At 43.4% G+C, this 15,529-nt stretch overlaps 1 protein-coding gene across 1 annotated transcript in view; it reads right to left on the bottom strand.

Annotated features, from left to right (window-relative positions):
• LOC102818476 (general transcription factor II-I repeat domain-containing protein 2-like) overlaps window positions 1-15,529 on the bottom strand; it is an 80,760-nt gene that overhangs the window by 24,546 nt on the left and 40,685 nt on the right. Inside the window, exons 6-8 of the mRNA XM_006859843.1 lie at window positions 14,137-14,191; window positions 13,592-13,635; window positions 5,731-5,808 (exon numbers count right to left, since the gene is read on the bottom strand). Coding sequence (XP_006859905.1) covers window positions 5,731-5,808; window positions 13,592-13,635; window positions 14,137-14,191 — 177 coding nt within the window. The remainder of the gene's footprint in view (window positions 1-5,730; window positions 5,809-13,591; window positions 13,636-14,136; window positions 14,192-15,529) is intronic.

Consider the following 15,529-nt stretch of genomic DNA (forward strand, 5'->3'; position numbering starts at 1 on the left):
TACATCCCTCATGGCCTGTTATCCCTAAATACTTAGTGACTGTTCCCCAATAGAAGTCCTGGAATGGCACCACAGGATAAGCACTGGACTACAAAGTTGGTTTGAACAGCAAGCTCAGTGGTTCAAACTCACCATAATTCAAATGCATTGATTTTTCTATGGTCTTCCTTATTCACTGACCAACTTTCACATGCATATGTTGTTGTTGTTGTTGTGTGCTGTGGAGTCATTTCAAACCCTGTACAGGGTTTCCCAGGGAGCAGAAAGCCTCATCTTTCTCCCGCGGAACGGCTGGTAGTTTCAAACTGCCGTCAGGTGGACTTCTTGACTGCTGCTTCCATGAATGTTGATTGTGGATCCAGGCAAAATTCATTTTTGACAACTTCAAACTTTTCTCCATTTATCATGATGTTAACTATTGATCCAGTTGTGAGGAATTTTGTTTTCTTTATATTGAGGTGCAATCCACACTGAAGGCTGTAGTCTTTGATCTTCATCATTAAGTATTTAAGTCCTCCTCACTTTCAGTAAGCAAGGTTGTTAATGAGTCTTCCTCCAATCCTGATAACACGTTCTCCTTCATATAATCCAGTTTCTCCAACTATTTGCTCAGCATACAGATTGAGTAAATACGGTGAAATGATACAACTCTGATTCTTAACCACTCAGTGTTCCCTTGTTCTGTTTGAATGAGTGCCTCTTAGTCTATATACAGGTTCCTCATGAGCACAACTAAGTGTTCTAGAATACCCATTCTCCACAATGTTATCCATAATTTGTCATGATCTACACAGTCGAAAGCCTTTCCATAGTCAATAAAACACAAGTAAACTCTGGTATTCTCTGCTTTCAGTGAAGATCCATCTAATATCATAAATGATATCCCTAGATCCATGTCCTCTTCTGAATCTGGGTTGAATTTCTTGCAAATCTCTGGTAGTGTACGATTGCAACCATTTTTAAAAGTTATTTTCAGAAAATTTTACTTGCATGTGATAATAATGGTATTGTTAGAAGATTTCTGCAATCCACTGTTTCACCTCTCTCTGGAATGGGCACAAATATAGATGTCTTCCAATCAGTTGACCAGATGGCTGTCTTCCAAATTTGTTGGTACAGATGAATGAATGCACTATCTAAACCAGGGCTGGCTTAGTTTGTAGAAAGATTTCGATTTATATTCTGTCAATTCCTGGCATCTTGTTTTTCCCCAATGGATTCAGAGCAGCTTGGACTTCTTCCTTCAGTATCTTGAAATAGTTGAGCATCAATAATTTCTTTTTGGTACAGTGACTCTGGGTATTCCTTCCATCTTCTTTTGATGCTTTCTGCATCATTCAATATTTTGCCCAGAGAATCTTTCGGTATTGCAAATCGAGGCTTGAATTTTTTTCTTCAGTTTTTTTCAGCTTGAGAAATGCTGTGCGTGTTCTTCCCTTTGGGTTTTCTAACTCTGAGTCTTTGCCCATTTCGGTATTATACTTGACTTTGTCTTCTTGAGCTGACCTTTGAAATTTTCTGTTCAGCTGTTTTGCTTCCTCATTTATTCCATTAGCTTTAGCTTCTAGATGCTCAAGAGCAAGTTTCAGAGTCTCTTCTGATGTCCATTTTTTTCTTTTCTCTTTTTTGTCTTTTTAATGACCTTTTGTTTTCTTCCTGTATGATATTCTTGATGTCATCCCACAACTCTTCTGGTCTTCGGTCAATAGCATTTAATGTATGAAATCTGTTCTTGAGATGGTCTCTAAATTCAGGTGGGGTAAATACCTTACCACCCAGTAATCCCATTCCTAGTTACGCTGTTGTTGTTGTTAAGTGCTGTTGAGTTGGTTCCAATCCATAGCAATCCTGTATAGGGTTTCTGATGAGCCACAGGTGAACTTGAATCGCCGTCTTTGTGGTTCAAACTGACTTTGCAGTCCAGCACATTAACCCACAGCGCCACACCAGGACCCTTCTCCTGGGTGTATTAGAGACTTAATAACAGTATCATGAATAGACATATGCACACCCATGCTCATTCACAACAGCAAAAAGATGGAAACAACTAAAGTGTCCATCAATGGATGAATGGATACACAAATTGTTGTACCTACATATAATGGAATATTATGCAGCAATAAAGAATGATGAGTCCACGAAACATCTTAGAACATGACTAAATGACACTGGCTGAAACCAGTCAAGCCCAAAAGGACAAATATTGTATGGCCCTACTTTTATAAACACACACACACAAATGGGTATACACACAGAAATCAACATTCTTGGGTCGTTACCAGGCAGGTTGTTGTTGTTAAGTACTGTCAAGTCGGTTCCGACCCATAGCGACCCTGTACAGGGTTTCTGAGGCTGTAAATCTTTATGGGAGTAGAAAGCCTCATCTTTTTCCCGCGGAACAGCTGGTAGTTTCGAACTGCTGACCTTAAGGTTTGCAGCCCGATTCGTAACCACTATGCTACCAGGCAGGGATGGAGGGGAGGAATCACTCTCTGGACAGTGGCCCCTTGTCAGTTTTGGTGATGTGAAAGGAAACAACAAATGTCAGCGAAGTGAGCACAACCCACCCAAGGTCAATGATGACACTAGAAATTCACAAGAATAAGAGCATCATTGGTAAGTGCTGTAGCACATATAACTTGCAACAACAGTGATTACAAATCAAAACATACTTGAGTGGTGACGTAGATAGATATGTCTGCACGTATAGGAAGGTTCGTGTTGTTGTTGTTAAGTACCGTGGAGTCAGTTCCGACTCATAGTGTCCCTGTACAGGGTTTCCGAGGTTGTAAATCTTGATGGGAGCAGAAAGCCTCATCTTTCTCCTGCGTAATGGCTGGTAGTTTCAAACTGCTGACCTTGAGGTTAGCAGCCTGATTCGTAACCACTATGCTACCAGAGCTCCTTATAGGAAGGTTATGAGTGTATATAGGTGAGCAAATACTGGTGTACCTGTAGGTATAACTGTATACATGGCTGAGTGTGCTGCTCACATGTTCATATAATACAGCACACAGGGGCACATGCCTCCAAACATAACCAAACCCTCTACATGATTGGTCTACTCAGTTTGAAGGCTTAACACCACAGTCCGGTAAGACACTGGCACAACATAGTATATAAAGATTTTCTTCTACATCTTAGTTCAGAATTAGCATCTGGGGTCTTAAGACATCGAGGAAGACCATCTAAGATAGAACTATTGGCCTCCACTTGTCTGGAACAAAAGAGAAAGAAGGAAACCAATGACTTCTAGAAGAAACTAGTCTATAGGACCAACTGTCTACATGAACCACCTCCTCACCTCTCCAGAGTCCAGAACTAGATGGTGACCAGCTACCACACTGACCGTTCTCATGGTTCCAGACGGAATGGGAGAAAATTGTAGAACAAAACTCAAAAAAGGAAAAGAAAACAAGGCCAGACCTACCTGGACTGGCAGAGACAGCCGAGACTACTGCCCTAAGATACCCTTTAACCTCTGAACCGAAACTACTCCTGTAACCCAGTCAGCTTTCAGTCCAACAGCCGATTGGTAAAGTAAACATTACCATCCATGAGTACTGCGCTCCTTTTAATGAAAAATCACAACACTAAAAAAACAATCATCTCTATGAGAACCAACAGTCAACATTTACCTTACAGTGTGTGGCGCTGACGGTTGATGCGCCACACTGCAAAGCTGTTCGAACTGCAAGGTCGGAGGTTCAAGCTCACCAGCCACTCCTCAGAAACCCTATACAGAGTCACTATGGATCGGAATTGACTTGATGGCACTTCACAACAACAACAACGAAAAAGAGAAGGTGGGGGACAAGGGGGTAGGGAAGCAAAAATAATGAAAACAGAACCAGAATGGAAATCATGTGGGAAATGTAACCAACACCACTGAACAACGTATATTGGTGTTGTTAGGCAGTCAGTCACAGACTGGTGAGTGAGGGGTGAGGGTGTGGGGGATCTGGACGGAGAGGAGAGAGGTTGAAAGAGGGGGAAACATGTGAGAGTCAGTTGGGCCTCCATAAGAACTGGGGAGCCACAGATAGTGTGTGAGCAGGGGCAGCACATAGGCAGATCCTGATTGCTGGAGAGGAGTTTTGATATGGGCATGTAGGGTGGACAGAGAGGAATCCCTAAGGAGAGGGGAGGGTATTGGTCACAAGGATCAGCAACAGGCTGGATGGAGTTCAGGGGGTCTGGCCCAGAGCAGAGCCCTTACAACAAAAATGCTGTGTTCATTGGACACTGCCTTTAGATTCTACGGGGGGGCGGGGAATCTTACTAAAAGTTAAGGGTCAAATTCAGAGAGGCTGAGAGTAGATTCAAGCTGTCTGAGGGCTTGGAGTGTGAGGGTGCGGAGCGCTGGGGAGTCACTATTTGATTGGTAGAGAGTTGAGTTTCTGCTGGGAGCAGGGGATACAAGTTGGAAGTTTATCAACTTAGTGAAGGTTGCCCAGTACTTTGAAAGTACTTCATGCCAAATGAAATGTAAACTTAGAAATGGATCCGATGGGCCAATTTGATGTCATATCTCTTTTTGTTGTTGGCAGCTGTGGTGGAATTGATTCTGCCTTGTGAAGACACCATGCATCCAGGGTCCAGTGGCTCTGCCCTTTCAGAAACAGACCTCCAGGTTTGAGTCCCCATGTGTCACTGGATGGGTTCCAACCACCAACCCATGCTGACTGCACCACCCAGGGGAACTTAGATGCATTTCGTTGTTGCTGTTAAGTCAGTTCTGACTCATAGTGACCCTGTTTAGGGTTTCCAAGGCTGCACATCTTTGCAGGAGCAGAAAGTCTCATCTTTCTCCCATGAAGTGGTCGGTGGGCTCGAACCACCAACTTTGTGGTTTGCAGTCCAGTGCTTATCCGTACGGAGCCACTATGCTCCCCTCGATGTATTTCACAAGAAAATTTCAAAGCAAAACACACAGAAACAAAACTCAAAAACTTTAGGGAGGTACTGAATGCTGTAGATGTTGAAAGTTAAGGTTGGTTAGGAACAGCTGACATTGGATAAATTGCCAGTTTTCCCTGCACTTGGCCCACATTCACAGTGTCAGAGAATCTGCAGGCTATACAAGGGTCAAAGGGCTACACTTAGCATTTGGGTGGGGGCCTGAGCCATTGAATTGCACATTTTGGAGTGTAGGTATTTGGCAGGTATATTGTATTACACACACGAGGATGGCGCAGGACCAGGCAATGTTTTGTTCTGTTGTGCGAAGGGTCGCTAGAAGTTGGAATTGACTCAACGGCGCCTTACAACAGACTGTATTCAGTGTCTTCTGTTCCCCATTGAACTTGTATGATGACAATGAGGTAACAGCTGTTATTAAAGACAGGCAGGCATTTCAGTTTCTTGACTCATCCCTCCATCTCTTTCAACTTTTCATATTTTCCCAGTAACATGGGGGACTGGCTGGACCTTCATAGTGGCTGGGAAACAGTTAAGAGGGAAATTATTCCAGGACACATAAAATAAAAACTGTTAATTCAAGAAAGATGCACGAGGAACTATATCGAGAATCACATGCACCTAAGAGCATGTGGGTCTAGGCTGAAGAGAATATATTTTATAATTGCAAAGTTATAGATTCCAAGTGCTAGATGATAAGTTAGCATATTTGAAAATCTTTATTACTTTTTGCCTGTTTTTCAGATGGGTGCTCAATAGAAATTTCCATCACACATAATTATAGGAGAAGAAAATTAGGACCAATATTACCTTGAAAATAATATTGATAGTAATTAGGATCTTCGGATTCTTTCTTGACCGATGCATCCACTGCTTTAGGTGAAGTTCCTTGGAACACAAAGGGGAGTCAAAAAGGATGTGTCAGGTCAAAGGCACCAATAAAGAAAGTTTGCCAGCTCATATAACCTCTAAGTTCTGTTTGAATCCAAATAGAAACATGGCAATCAGCAAAAGAAATTGTAACTCACTTGCTAGGAACCAATTTGGCTTGTCAACATAGTGTAGAAGGGAGGGAGGGTTCTAGTTCTCAGTTTTGGGAATCTTCCATTTTCAAGATGGCGGAATATACCCACGCATTTAACCGAAACACTGTAAATATTCTTCTGAGATGGAATGAAATGATTTCAAAAACTGGGGAAACTACACCAAGTAAACCCAAAAGTCCTCAAAAGGAAAAGCGGTGACAAGAATACATAAAAAGAGTCAGACATTTCTCCCTACCCAGTATATATGTCTATTTGTAATATGACCATCCCCAGCCACCCAGCCCGGTTGAGCTGGTGCAAATAAGAGGGCTACCAATGTACCCACAAGAATGTGAAACAGCAGAGAAACAGTGACGCCAGAGATGGAGGCAGAGATGATGATGTGGAGAGATGGAGAAGCTGGGGACTCTAGACCCAGAGAGGAAGAGGAGCTGTGTGCTGACAACCGGTGGGGCAGGCTTGCAAGGTATACCCTTTGGTTGGTTGATGATGCATGGAGGGGATGGTAACCATGGCAATGAAATGGTGTATGACAGGATGAATATAAAACTAATGTTCTCCCATGTAAACTATCACATAATTCACAATAAAACATTTTAAAAAGAATGTGAAACAGAATCATCATAATAGCCACTAAATTTGAGGATACTTTCAATACAGCAGAAGACAGTGGATACAAACCTATACATGTAATTTAACCATTCAGGTTAATGATGTTGCTGTTGTTAAGTGTCGTCCAGTCAGTTCTGACTCATGGCAACCCTGTATAGGCTTTCCAAGGAGCAACTGGTGGGTTTGAGCCTCCAGCCTTGCGGTTCAAACTGACCTCACAGTCCACTGCTTGATTCTACAGAATCTTACAGATTCACTGTTTAGCACTCATTCACAAGTTATGAGGGGTCTTCTGAAACCTTTAACATCTCTGTCAGTTTAAGGATAGTGGGTTGTTGCAGACCGTGTAAGACTGGTCAGAGGTTCGAGGCCCTATAGGCCTGAGTGTAACAGATCTAGCTACCTGGCAGTCAATAGCAAATTGTTTTTCATCTTAATATTCAATTACATGTATTAATTTAATACATGGAGCCCTTGATAATCCACAGATAAATGTGATATTTTCCTAACAGCCCAGACTGTAAAAATTGCAAGGTCAAGCCTCTCTCCAAAGGATTAACTAAAAACATCTTAGCTACTTCACAGTTCTTTGTTCTACAGACAAAAAAGCCATCCACCCTGAATCTCTCCCAAGTGTTAGCTATTCAGCCAAGTTCCTGAAAACCTGGCTTAGGAAGCAGAAACAGCGGGACTCCGCCCAAGCTTTTGTCCTTACCTCTCACCTTCCCCCAACTGAGCTCAGGGGCTATAGATATGTTAATTGAGCCTGAGAAACCAAGTTGCTGGCCTGGGATTCGAACCAGCGAAGTACGATGTAAAGTTACCTGAATGTCTGGAAAAATAAGAATGACAGCTGTACCTTGCCTAAGCCCCTCCCAGCTTGGTGTAAAGCACCTCCCCTAAATAAAAGGAAGGTGCAGAACAAATCCAGGGGCATTATGACTGGCAAGGCGTGCGTTACAGCATGCAGGGGGCACAGTCCAGCCTTGCAACCATACTGCCTGTTTAGCTAAGATGTTCACTATGCAAGATATTATGGCCTTCGTGGCTGAGATGTTTGCAATGCAGGATCTGCCTGATGCCAGTCCAGCATTCACTCTGGTTTCGGAGTGTCTCTTTGTCTCTCTCTTTGTCTCTCTCTTTGTCTCCTTCTGTGTATTCTTGATATATCTTTACCGCCGTCAGGTATCTTCTCCTCGTGAACCGAACCCCTATGTCGAGGCAGGTCCCCGACAGTGGGTCTCAATACTTAAAAGTGTGGTTGCCAAAAAAGAAGACTTTGGTAGAAGAACTGAGGGACAGATTGGGTGTATGTGGTATAGTGAATTATCTAACATATCTTCTAGTCATCATCTGTAACTCCCACCAAACAATGCTTTTGCCATAAGGAAAGGCAGGAGAAGATACTGATAGGATGACATGGGTCGGCTGAGGATGTTAACAGAGCTCATTGTAATGATAGAAACTTGAAACTCTAGGATGGATATAATGTGTATGAAATGAACCATCTCAGAAGCAGGAGGGAGGGAATCTCATGACCATCAGAGAAGAAGAGTGTGAGTGCAGCGCACATTGAACCTCTTTGATCCCAGGACCAAAAGCTGTAGCACACAGGAGTAGCAGAGCAGGGTCTAGAACCAGAGCACAATATGGAATGGTGGGCTTCCCAGACCATGGAGCAAGTGAAGCTCAATGACTTTGGGCAGGAGGCTTGCTTGTAAATTGGGGGACCTCCAGGCACTTAAGTGAGAGAGAGAGAGCTTTGTGGACCCACAGAGCTAGAGCTCAGCGCCTTCAGGCTGAGGCCCGAGGTGGAGTGGCGTGTCCTGTGGGCATTTATCAGCAGCACTCAAAGAGCTCTGTAACATCTGCTGTTCAGAGTGAGGGCTGCCTACGGACACCAATGAGGAACAACCGTGCTCTGAGTATTTCTGACCCTGCATTGTAACCTGTTCACCTCCCTAATAAAACCCCGGAACTGTGAGCACGGTGTCTGAGTTCTGTGGTCACTGCAGTGGATTATTGAACCCAACAGAGAAGCAGATACTGCTGTGGGAAGGATGGCTTGGCATCAATCATATTTTGCAATATGGCTGATGATTATATTCATAACACGGAAGATTAAATTGAGGAAATCACTTAACACATGGGACAAGGTAGTGTGATGGGTGGAAAGTTGATATACTGAGGCCTATAATACCCAACTGCTCCTCGGAAACCCTATACAGGGTCACTATGGGTCGGAACTGACTCGATGGCACTTAACAACAACAACATGATACATAAAAGGAGAAAAATGGCATCTGTGTGTTTATTTGCAAATAATCTGAATTTTCAATGAGCATGCATTGTTACTTCTAAAGTACAGAGAGATTTGAGGTGTGCAGGGAGATTTAGGAGCATGAGGTTTGAGAGAGGAGAGTGAAAAAGCAAAGAAGAATTTAACTTATCACTACAAGTACAGCTTGTTCTTGAACTCCTAGTGTGGACTGTAAGATCAGCACTGGACTGAGAACCACAAATTTGGCACTTCAAGCCCACCAGCCGCTCCTCGGTAACCCTATAAAGGGTTGCACTTAACAACACAAGTATGTCTAGTCTGAACTTTGAATTCCCAGTATGTATACCTTTTATAATATTTCATAACACATTCTTAGTTAAAAATCCAAGTTACCACTTGATTGCTGTTGTTAAGTGCCGTCGAGTCAGTTAGATTCATAGTGACCCTGTATGGGGTTTCTGAGGAGTGGCTGGTGGGTTTGAACCACTGTCCCACTTGTTATCCTACAGTACCACCCCAGGGCTCCAGCCACTTGACTAGACATGCAAAACTCAACCAACAGAAACATTTGATAAACATGCTTTTCCGGCTGTGCTTTGAAAGAAAAACTCCTCAAACTCCAGAAAATTGAGACCAGATTTGAGAGTGTAGATTGTTGAATTTGAAATGCTAATGAAAGCAGATTTACTTCAGCTTTTTCTCAAAAGAGAGAGGAAGAAAGAAAAAAATTCAAAGCCATCTAAATATTTAGTGGCTATTCCCAAGAGATAAGACCATCGGGCACTAAATTCTCAGGAGTCTGTGCTGGAAGGTATTCATACTGCATCATGAAAACCACGGTGGAAAGTTAAATATTTTTGCCCAAACTGAAGCCCATGTCCATAGACAGCCTATCTTAAGGAGGAATGAGAAGTGCATCCCACCTCCAGAGCTGGTGAGAGGCAGGAACTCAGGGGCTGGGGAATTCACGCCTCCCCAGTTACTCAGAAGAGCCTGCAGCTTGGGGTTTTAAAGTCTCTTGTGACTACCCAAGACATAAGCAGCACATATTTGAGTTCTGAAGAGCATTCAGGGCTAAAATTAAACAGGTAAGAGTTTAAGACATTCTTGCAGATGAGATTACAGCTGAATTCTGCAGAGTTGAAATTCTTGGCTTGTTTCTTTTCATTATGTTGTGATGTTTTTACGAACATGGACAGGGGACATTTTCCCCAGACTCTCATTTGAGATGGCATTCCTACCAAGCATATGCTAGTGTGCAGAAATGAGGGACAACGGGGTCTCACTGTTGTGTAGAAGGGAGAGGTTCCGGGAGGTTAATTAAGGAGACGTGTCAAACTCCTTTGTGGGAAAGAGATCAACTTTAAACAGCCACCATATTCTGGACTGGATAGGGTACTGAGTGGTCCACTGAAGAGACTTGTCCACTCCACACTCAAGACCTCCAGGCCAGAGATTCGAGAGGTCGAGGGAACTGGGGAAGGCACTGAGCAGAAATCCTGCCTTGGCTGCTTACGGGAGCTGGGGGCCTGAGCTCCATTTCACTCTCACCCCAGTTTCTATTTTCTCTTCTCCAGTTCTTTTTCTGTTAATATTGACTGTTATTGCTCTTTCAGATTATCAAGGAGTTCATTGTAAATTAGGTTAGAAAAACAAAAGGAAAGGTACAATTAGCGGTTCTCAAGCTGTCAGAACTGAAGAAAAAATTTAAGCCTTGAGTTGTAATATTGAAGGATTCCATGGGCAAAATTAACAACCTGCGATATGCAGATGATACAACTTTGCTTGCTGAAAGTGAAGAGGACTTAAAATATTTACTGATGAAGATCGAAGAGTACAGCCTTCAGTATGGATTCCATCTCAATGTCAAGAAAACAAAAATCGTCACCACTGGACCAATAAACAACATTCTTATCAATGGAGAAAAGATTGAAGTTGTCAAGAACGTCATTCTTCTTGATCAACTATCAACACTCATGAAAGCAGGAGACAAGAAATCAAACGTCGTATTGAATTAGGCAAATCTGCTGCATAAGACCTTTTAAAGTGTTGAAGAGCAAAGATGTCAGCTTAAGGACTAAGGTGTGCCTGACCCTTAGTGTTTTCAAGAACCTCATATGCATGTGAAAGCTGGACAGTGAATAAGGAAGACTGTAGAAGAATTGATGTTTTTGAGTTATGGTGTTGGAGGAGAATATTGACAGTACCATGGACTGCCAAAAGAACCAACAGTTGGAAAAAGTACAGCCAGAGTGCTCCTTGGAGGCCAGGATGGCCAACTTCGTCTCTCATACTTCAGACATATTGTCATGTCAGGAGGGACCAGTCACTGGAGAAGGATATCATGTTTGATAAGGTGGAGGGTCAGAGATAAAGAGGAAGACCCCCAGAGAGATGGACTGGCAAAGTGGCAGCATCAATGGGCTCAAGTGTGGCAACAATAGTGAGGTTGGTCCAGGACCAGGCAGTGTTTTGTTCTGCTGTGCATAAAAGGTCGCTATGAGTCAGTATCAACTCGATGACACCTAACAACAACAACATGGGCAAAATATGGAATGATTCAGGAGCATCAAAAGAAGATGGAAGTCAAAGATCAATCCTATTCCCTCTGTACACAGGGTTGATAGAGATGGGCAACTTAGACATTGGCTACCTAAAATGGGGGCTTTATAAAGGCCTTTGTGGGAGAAGTATACTGAATGACTGTCAGAAGAATGAACAAGTCTGTCTTAGAAGCACAGCCAGAATGCTCCTGAGAAGCAAATATGGTGAGCCTTCGTCGCTCATACTTTGGACAGGGTATCAGAAGGAACCAGGCCCTGAAGTAGGACATCATGCTTGGTAAAGTAGACGGTCAGTGAAAGAGAGGACCTTCAAGGAGATGGACTCACACAGTGGCTGCAACAATGGACTCAAACAGAACGATTATGAGGAGGGTGCAGGACCAGGCAGTGTTTTGTTCTGTTGTGGACAGGACTGCTATGAGCTTAAACTGACATGACGGTGCCCAACAACAACACAATTTGAACTGTTTGTTCTGTGTTTATAGGTTGCTTTGGAGTTCTTGGGTGGTGCAAATGGTTAAAGTCCTCAGCTATTAAATGAAATGCTGGAGATCCGAGTACATCCAAAGGGACCTCAGAAGAAAGGTCTGGCAATCTACTTCTAATAAACAATCCTGGAAAACCCTATGGAGTGCTGTCCTGCTTTGACACACACATCGGGTTGCTTAGTAGGAAGTGACTTGCCAGCAGCTGGTGACTGTTTTGTAAATATGATTAAATTGCAATCTTACCTTCTAAGAGCCAGTTTGGTCAAGTGGAGGGTCAGAGAAAAAGAAGAAGACCCTCAGTGAGATGGATTGGCACAGTGGCAGCAGCAATGGGCTCAAGCGTGGCAACAATTGTGAGGTTGACCCAGGATTGGGCAGTGTTTCATTCTGTTGTGCACAGGGTCACTATGAGTCGGTACCGACTCAAAAGCACCGAACAACAGCCAGTTTGTGTTCATTTTTACCTGAGTTTTAGTTTTGTGTACTTATTTATTTAAAATTTTCTAACTTTTCCATTTTTAATATTTTCTTATCCTTCACTCCCTTGTTTTTCTCTTAAACACTTCTTTTTCCTATTCTTAACCTTTTAATATTTTCCCTCGAGTTGATGCTGTTTCTTTGTGTGTGTGTGGAATGGGGCTAATCAATCTCATCCACTAAAAAGTTTTCCCATACTACATTTTCAGCATAATGTATGGATATTACAGAACATTTAGAAATCATAGAACATAGCAAGAAAGCAGTAAAATAAGACATCTAAAAGTGCTACCCTTGTAAACCAAGTAATAATTCCAAATTAGTATTTAAGACATTTTGCTCATTTCACACTTGAGTTCTAATAAAAATGGGATCAAAATAATATTTCTTTTGCAAATATATCTACCTAGTAACATCTTAGTGGCCCTGGTGGTGCAGTGGATTAAGTGCTGGACTGGTCATCACAAAGTCGGCAGTGTAACCTACCAGCTGCTCTGAGGGAGCAAGGCCAGGCTGTCTGCTCCCCTAAAGATTCAGTCTTGTAAACTCTAGGGGGGAGTTCTTCTCTGTTCTATGTTGTTGTTGTTCAGTGCCGTCGAGTTGGTTCCGACCCATAGCGACCCTGTATAGGGTTTCCAAGAAGTGGCTGGTGAGCTTGAACCGCTGATCTTACAGATCAAACCAACTTTGCAGTCCAGTGCATTAACCCACAGCGCCACACCAGGACACTCTGTTCAGCAGTGTCTCTATGAATCAGAATTGATTCCACGGCAGTGGGTCTGGGGTTTAATAACACCTTAATTAACAATAACCCGTTTCTACTGACTTGACTCTGACTGAAGACAACCCCGTGTGTGTCAGCAGAAAACTGTGCTCCGTGGGGTTTCAGTGGCTGATCTTTTTGGAAGCAATCACCATGCTTTTCTCTCATGTTACCTCTGGTAGACTCGAACCTCCCAACTTTCTGTTAACAGACAACCTGAACTTAACCATTTACACCAGCCAGAGACTCCAGTAATATCTGTCTTTGATAACCAGTTATTTCCTGAAACAAAAGAATCTCTTTTTTAGCTATTTAAGTATAATACGATTTTCTTCATGTAAGGCCCCTGTTGGGGTAAAGTAGTATTCCAGCCCCCAGCGTTTTAGAACAAGAGTTATATGATAACCTACTAAATACATGGTTAAAGATTCAGCACGTACCAGAATCATCCATGGGCTCCGCTTTCACTCTGTTGGGGTCGCAACTGAAATGAGAAAGGAACCCTGCTCAGGACAGGCTGACTGGGAGAGACACAATGCATTCGTTCAAAGATACCAGACCCACTGCATTCAAGGCCTGGATCCTCCCCAGGAAGTCTGATTCCTTCTACCTTTACAGGTGTGACAATTACAACTAGTCATGATAACAGTTACTCACTATTGAATCTTAAGAACTTATCCCCATCGCTTTTCACCAGACCTGTCTAGACAAGATGAAAACAATTCCCCCACACACTCTGAAACTAAACTCCCTCTTGAAAACTTGTAAGCCAGTCACTTTGTGCCTTTATAGCCACCCACCTCCCTTTTAGTATATTTTATCTATTTATTTTCTATCATCTTTTTATTCAAATTTTCTATGAACTTTTTAAATTCACTTTTTAGGTGATATAAGGCCCTAGGCTGCATTCCCATGGTCTGAAAAATGGACTCTGCAGTTAGCTGTGGATTTTATGCTTTAAAATGACGTTGGAAGTGTCGTTTACCTTTCACTTGGTGACTGGGCTGTTCTTCCGGTACCTGCTACTTCCATGTGATGACCTGTGCAGAGAGAGAAGACACACAGAGCGACTTTCAGCACACTGAAGCGGGATGAAAAGTCCCAAGGAGTCCTGGTGTAGCATTCCAGCATAAGCACTGGACTGCAAACCACAAGACTGGTGGTTCAAACCCATCAGCCACTCCTTGGAAACCCGACATAGTCACTATGAGTTGCAACCGACTCGACAGCTCTTAACAACAACAACATAGACACTGAAAACAAATGTAGAGAAGACAGAACTGCCGTCTCTAAGTCCCCTGTGAAGAGTGATGAGGACAGACCCCAGCTTCCATGTTCAGGGGGTAGTGGGGTCAAAGGCAGACTGGGGCCTCAGAGTGTAGGCTTGAGTCCTAGGGTTGCTACCTCAGCTCCCCGGTCTGAACATGATGGTGGTGTGAGGATTCATTCACATGTGCCAAGTACTTAGAAGAGTACCGGCTGCATAGTAAATACTAGGTGCGGGTCAGCAGTTACTCTTCTATTAAGGAGCCCTGGTGGCACAGTGAATTAAGTGCTAGGCTGCTAACTGTAAGGCGGTTTGATCCCACCAGCTGCTTGCCATGTGGGAGAAGAATCTCACAATCCACGTCCACTAAGACTTACAGCCTTGGAGACGCTGTGGGGCAGCTCTTCTCTGTCAGGGTCGCTGAGTAGGAATGGACTCTGGCAGCAGGTTTGGGTTTTTTGGTTTCATCTTTAAGGGAGCAGATCATTCAGACAATTTATCACATTGCTCTTCATTTAGGAGCCCTAGTGGCACTGTGGGTTAGGCACTGGACTGTGAACCGAAAAGGTCAGCTTTTACAAACCCAGGAGCTGCACTGCGGGAGAAAGATGTGGCTGTCAGCTTCCAGAGAGTGACAACCTTAGGAATCGTGTGGGGCAGTTCTACTCTGTCCTACCAGGTCTCCCTGAGTTGAAATGGACTTCATGACTTTGGATTTGGATTTTCTTCTTTTTCTCCAAGATACACATGATCACAGACAGACAGCACCCTGGTCCCTTCCTCCTGTGGGTGTGCTGGAGGAACCCAGGGACGCACAAGTGACTCACAAGTGGAGTTTCGCACGTGATTAGCCCATGATGCATGGCGTCACTGCCCACACACCATCATGCGCCCGGGGAACTACGCTTCTCCCATGGGTATGGACCCATGCCATCTTGTCACCACTGTGGCCCAGTCCTCCACAAAGAGCTACGACCCAGGTCTCCAACTGCCTTCCAGAATTATTCGAGAGAATAAGGAGTGAGTATTGGAGGATCTCTAAATGCTTTTGGTAAACTTAATTTTTATTTTGGTCCCTTCATTGTAATTTAAAAAGATGGTGGCAGGGGGC

The sequence above is a fragment of the Chrysochloris asiatica genome, unplaced genomic scaffold, assembly GCF_000296735.1.
Source record: "Chrysochloris asiatica unplaced genomic scaffold, ChrAsi1.0 scaffold00034, whole genome shotgun sequence".
NCBI classification, from domain to species: domain Eukaryota; kingdom Metazoa; phylum Chordata; class Mammalia; order Afrosoricida; family Chrysochloridae; genus Chrysochloris; species Chrysochloris asiatica.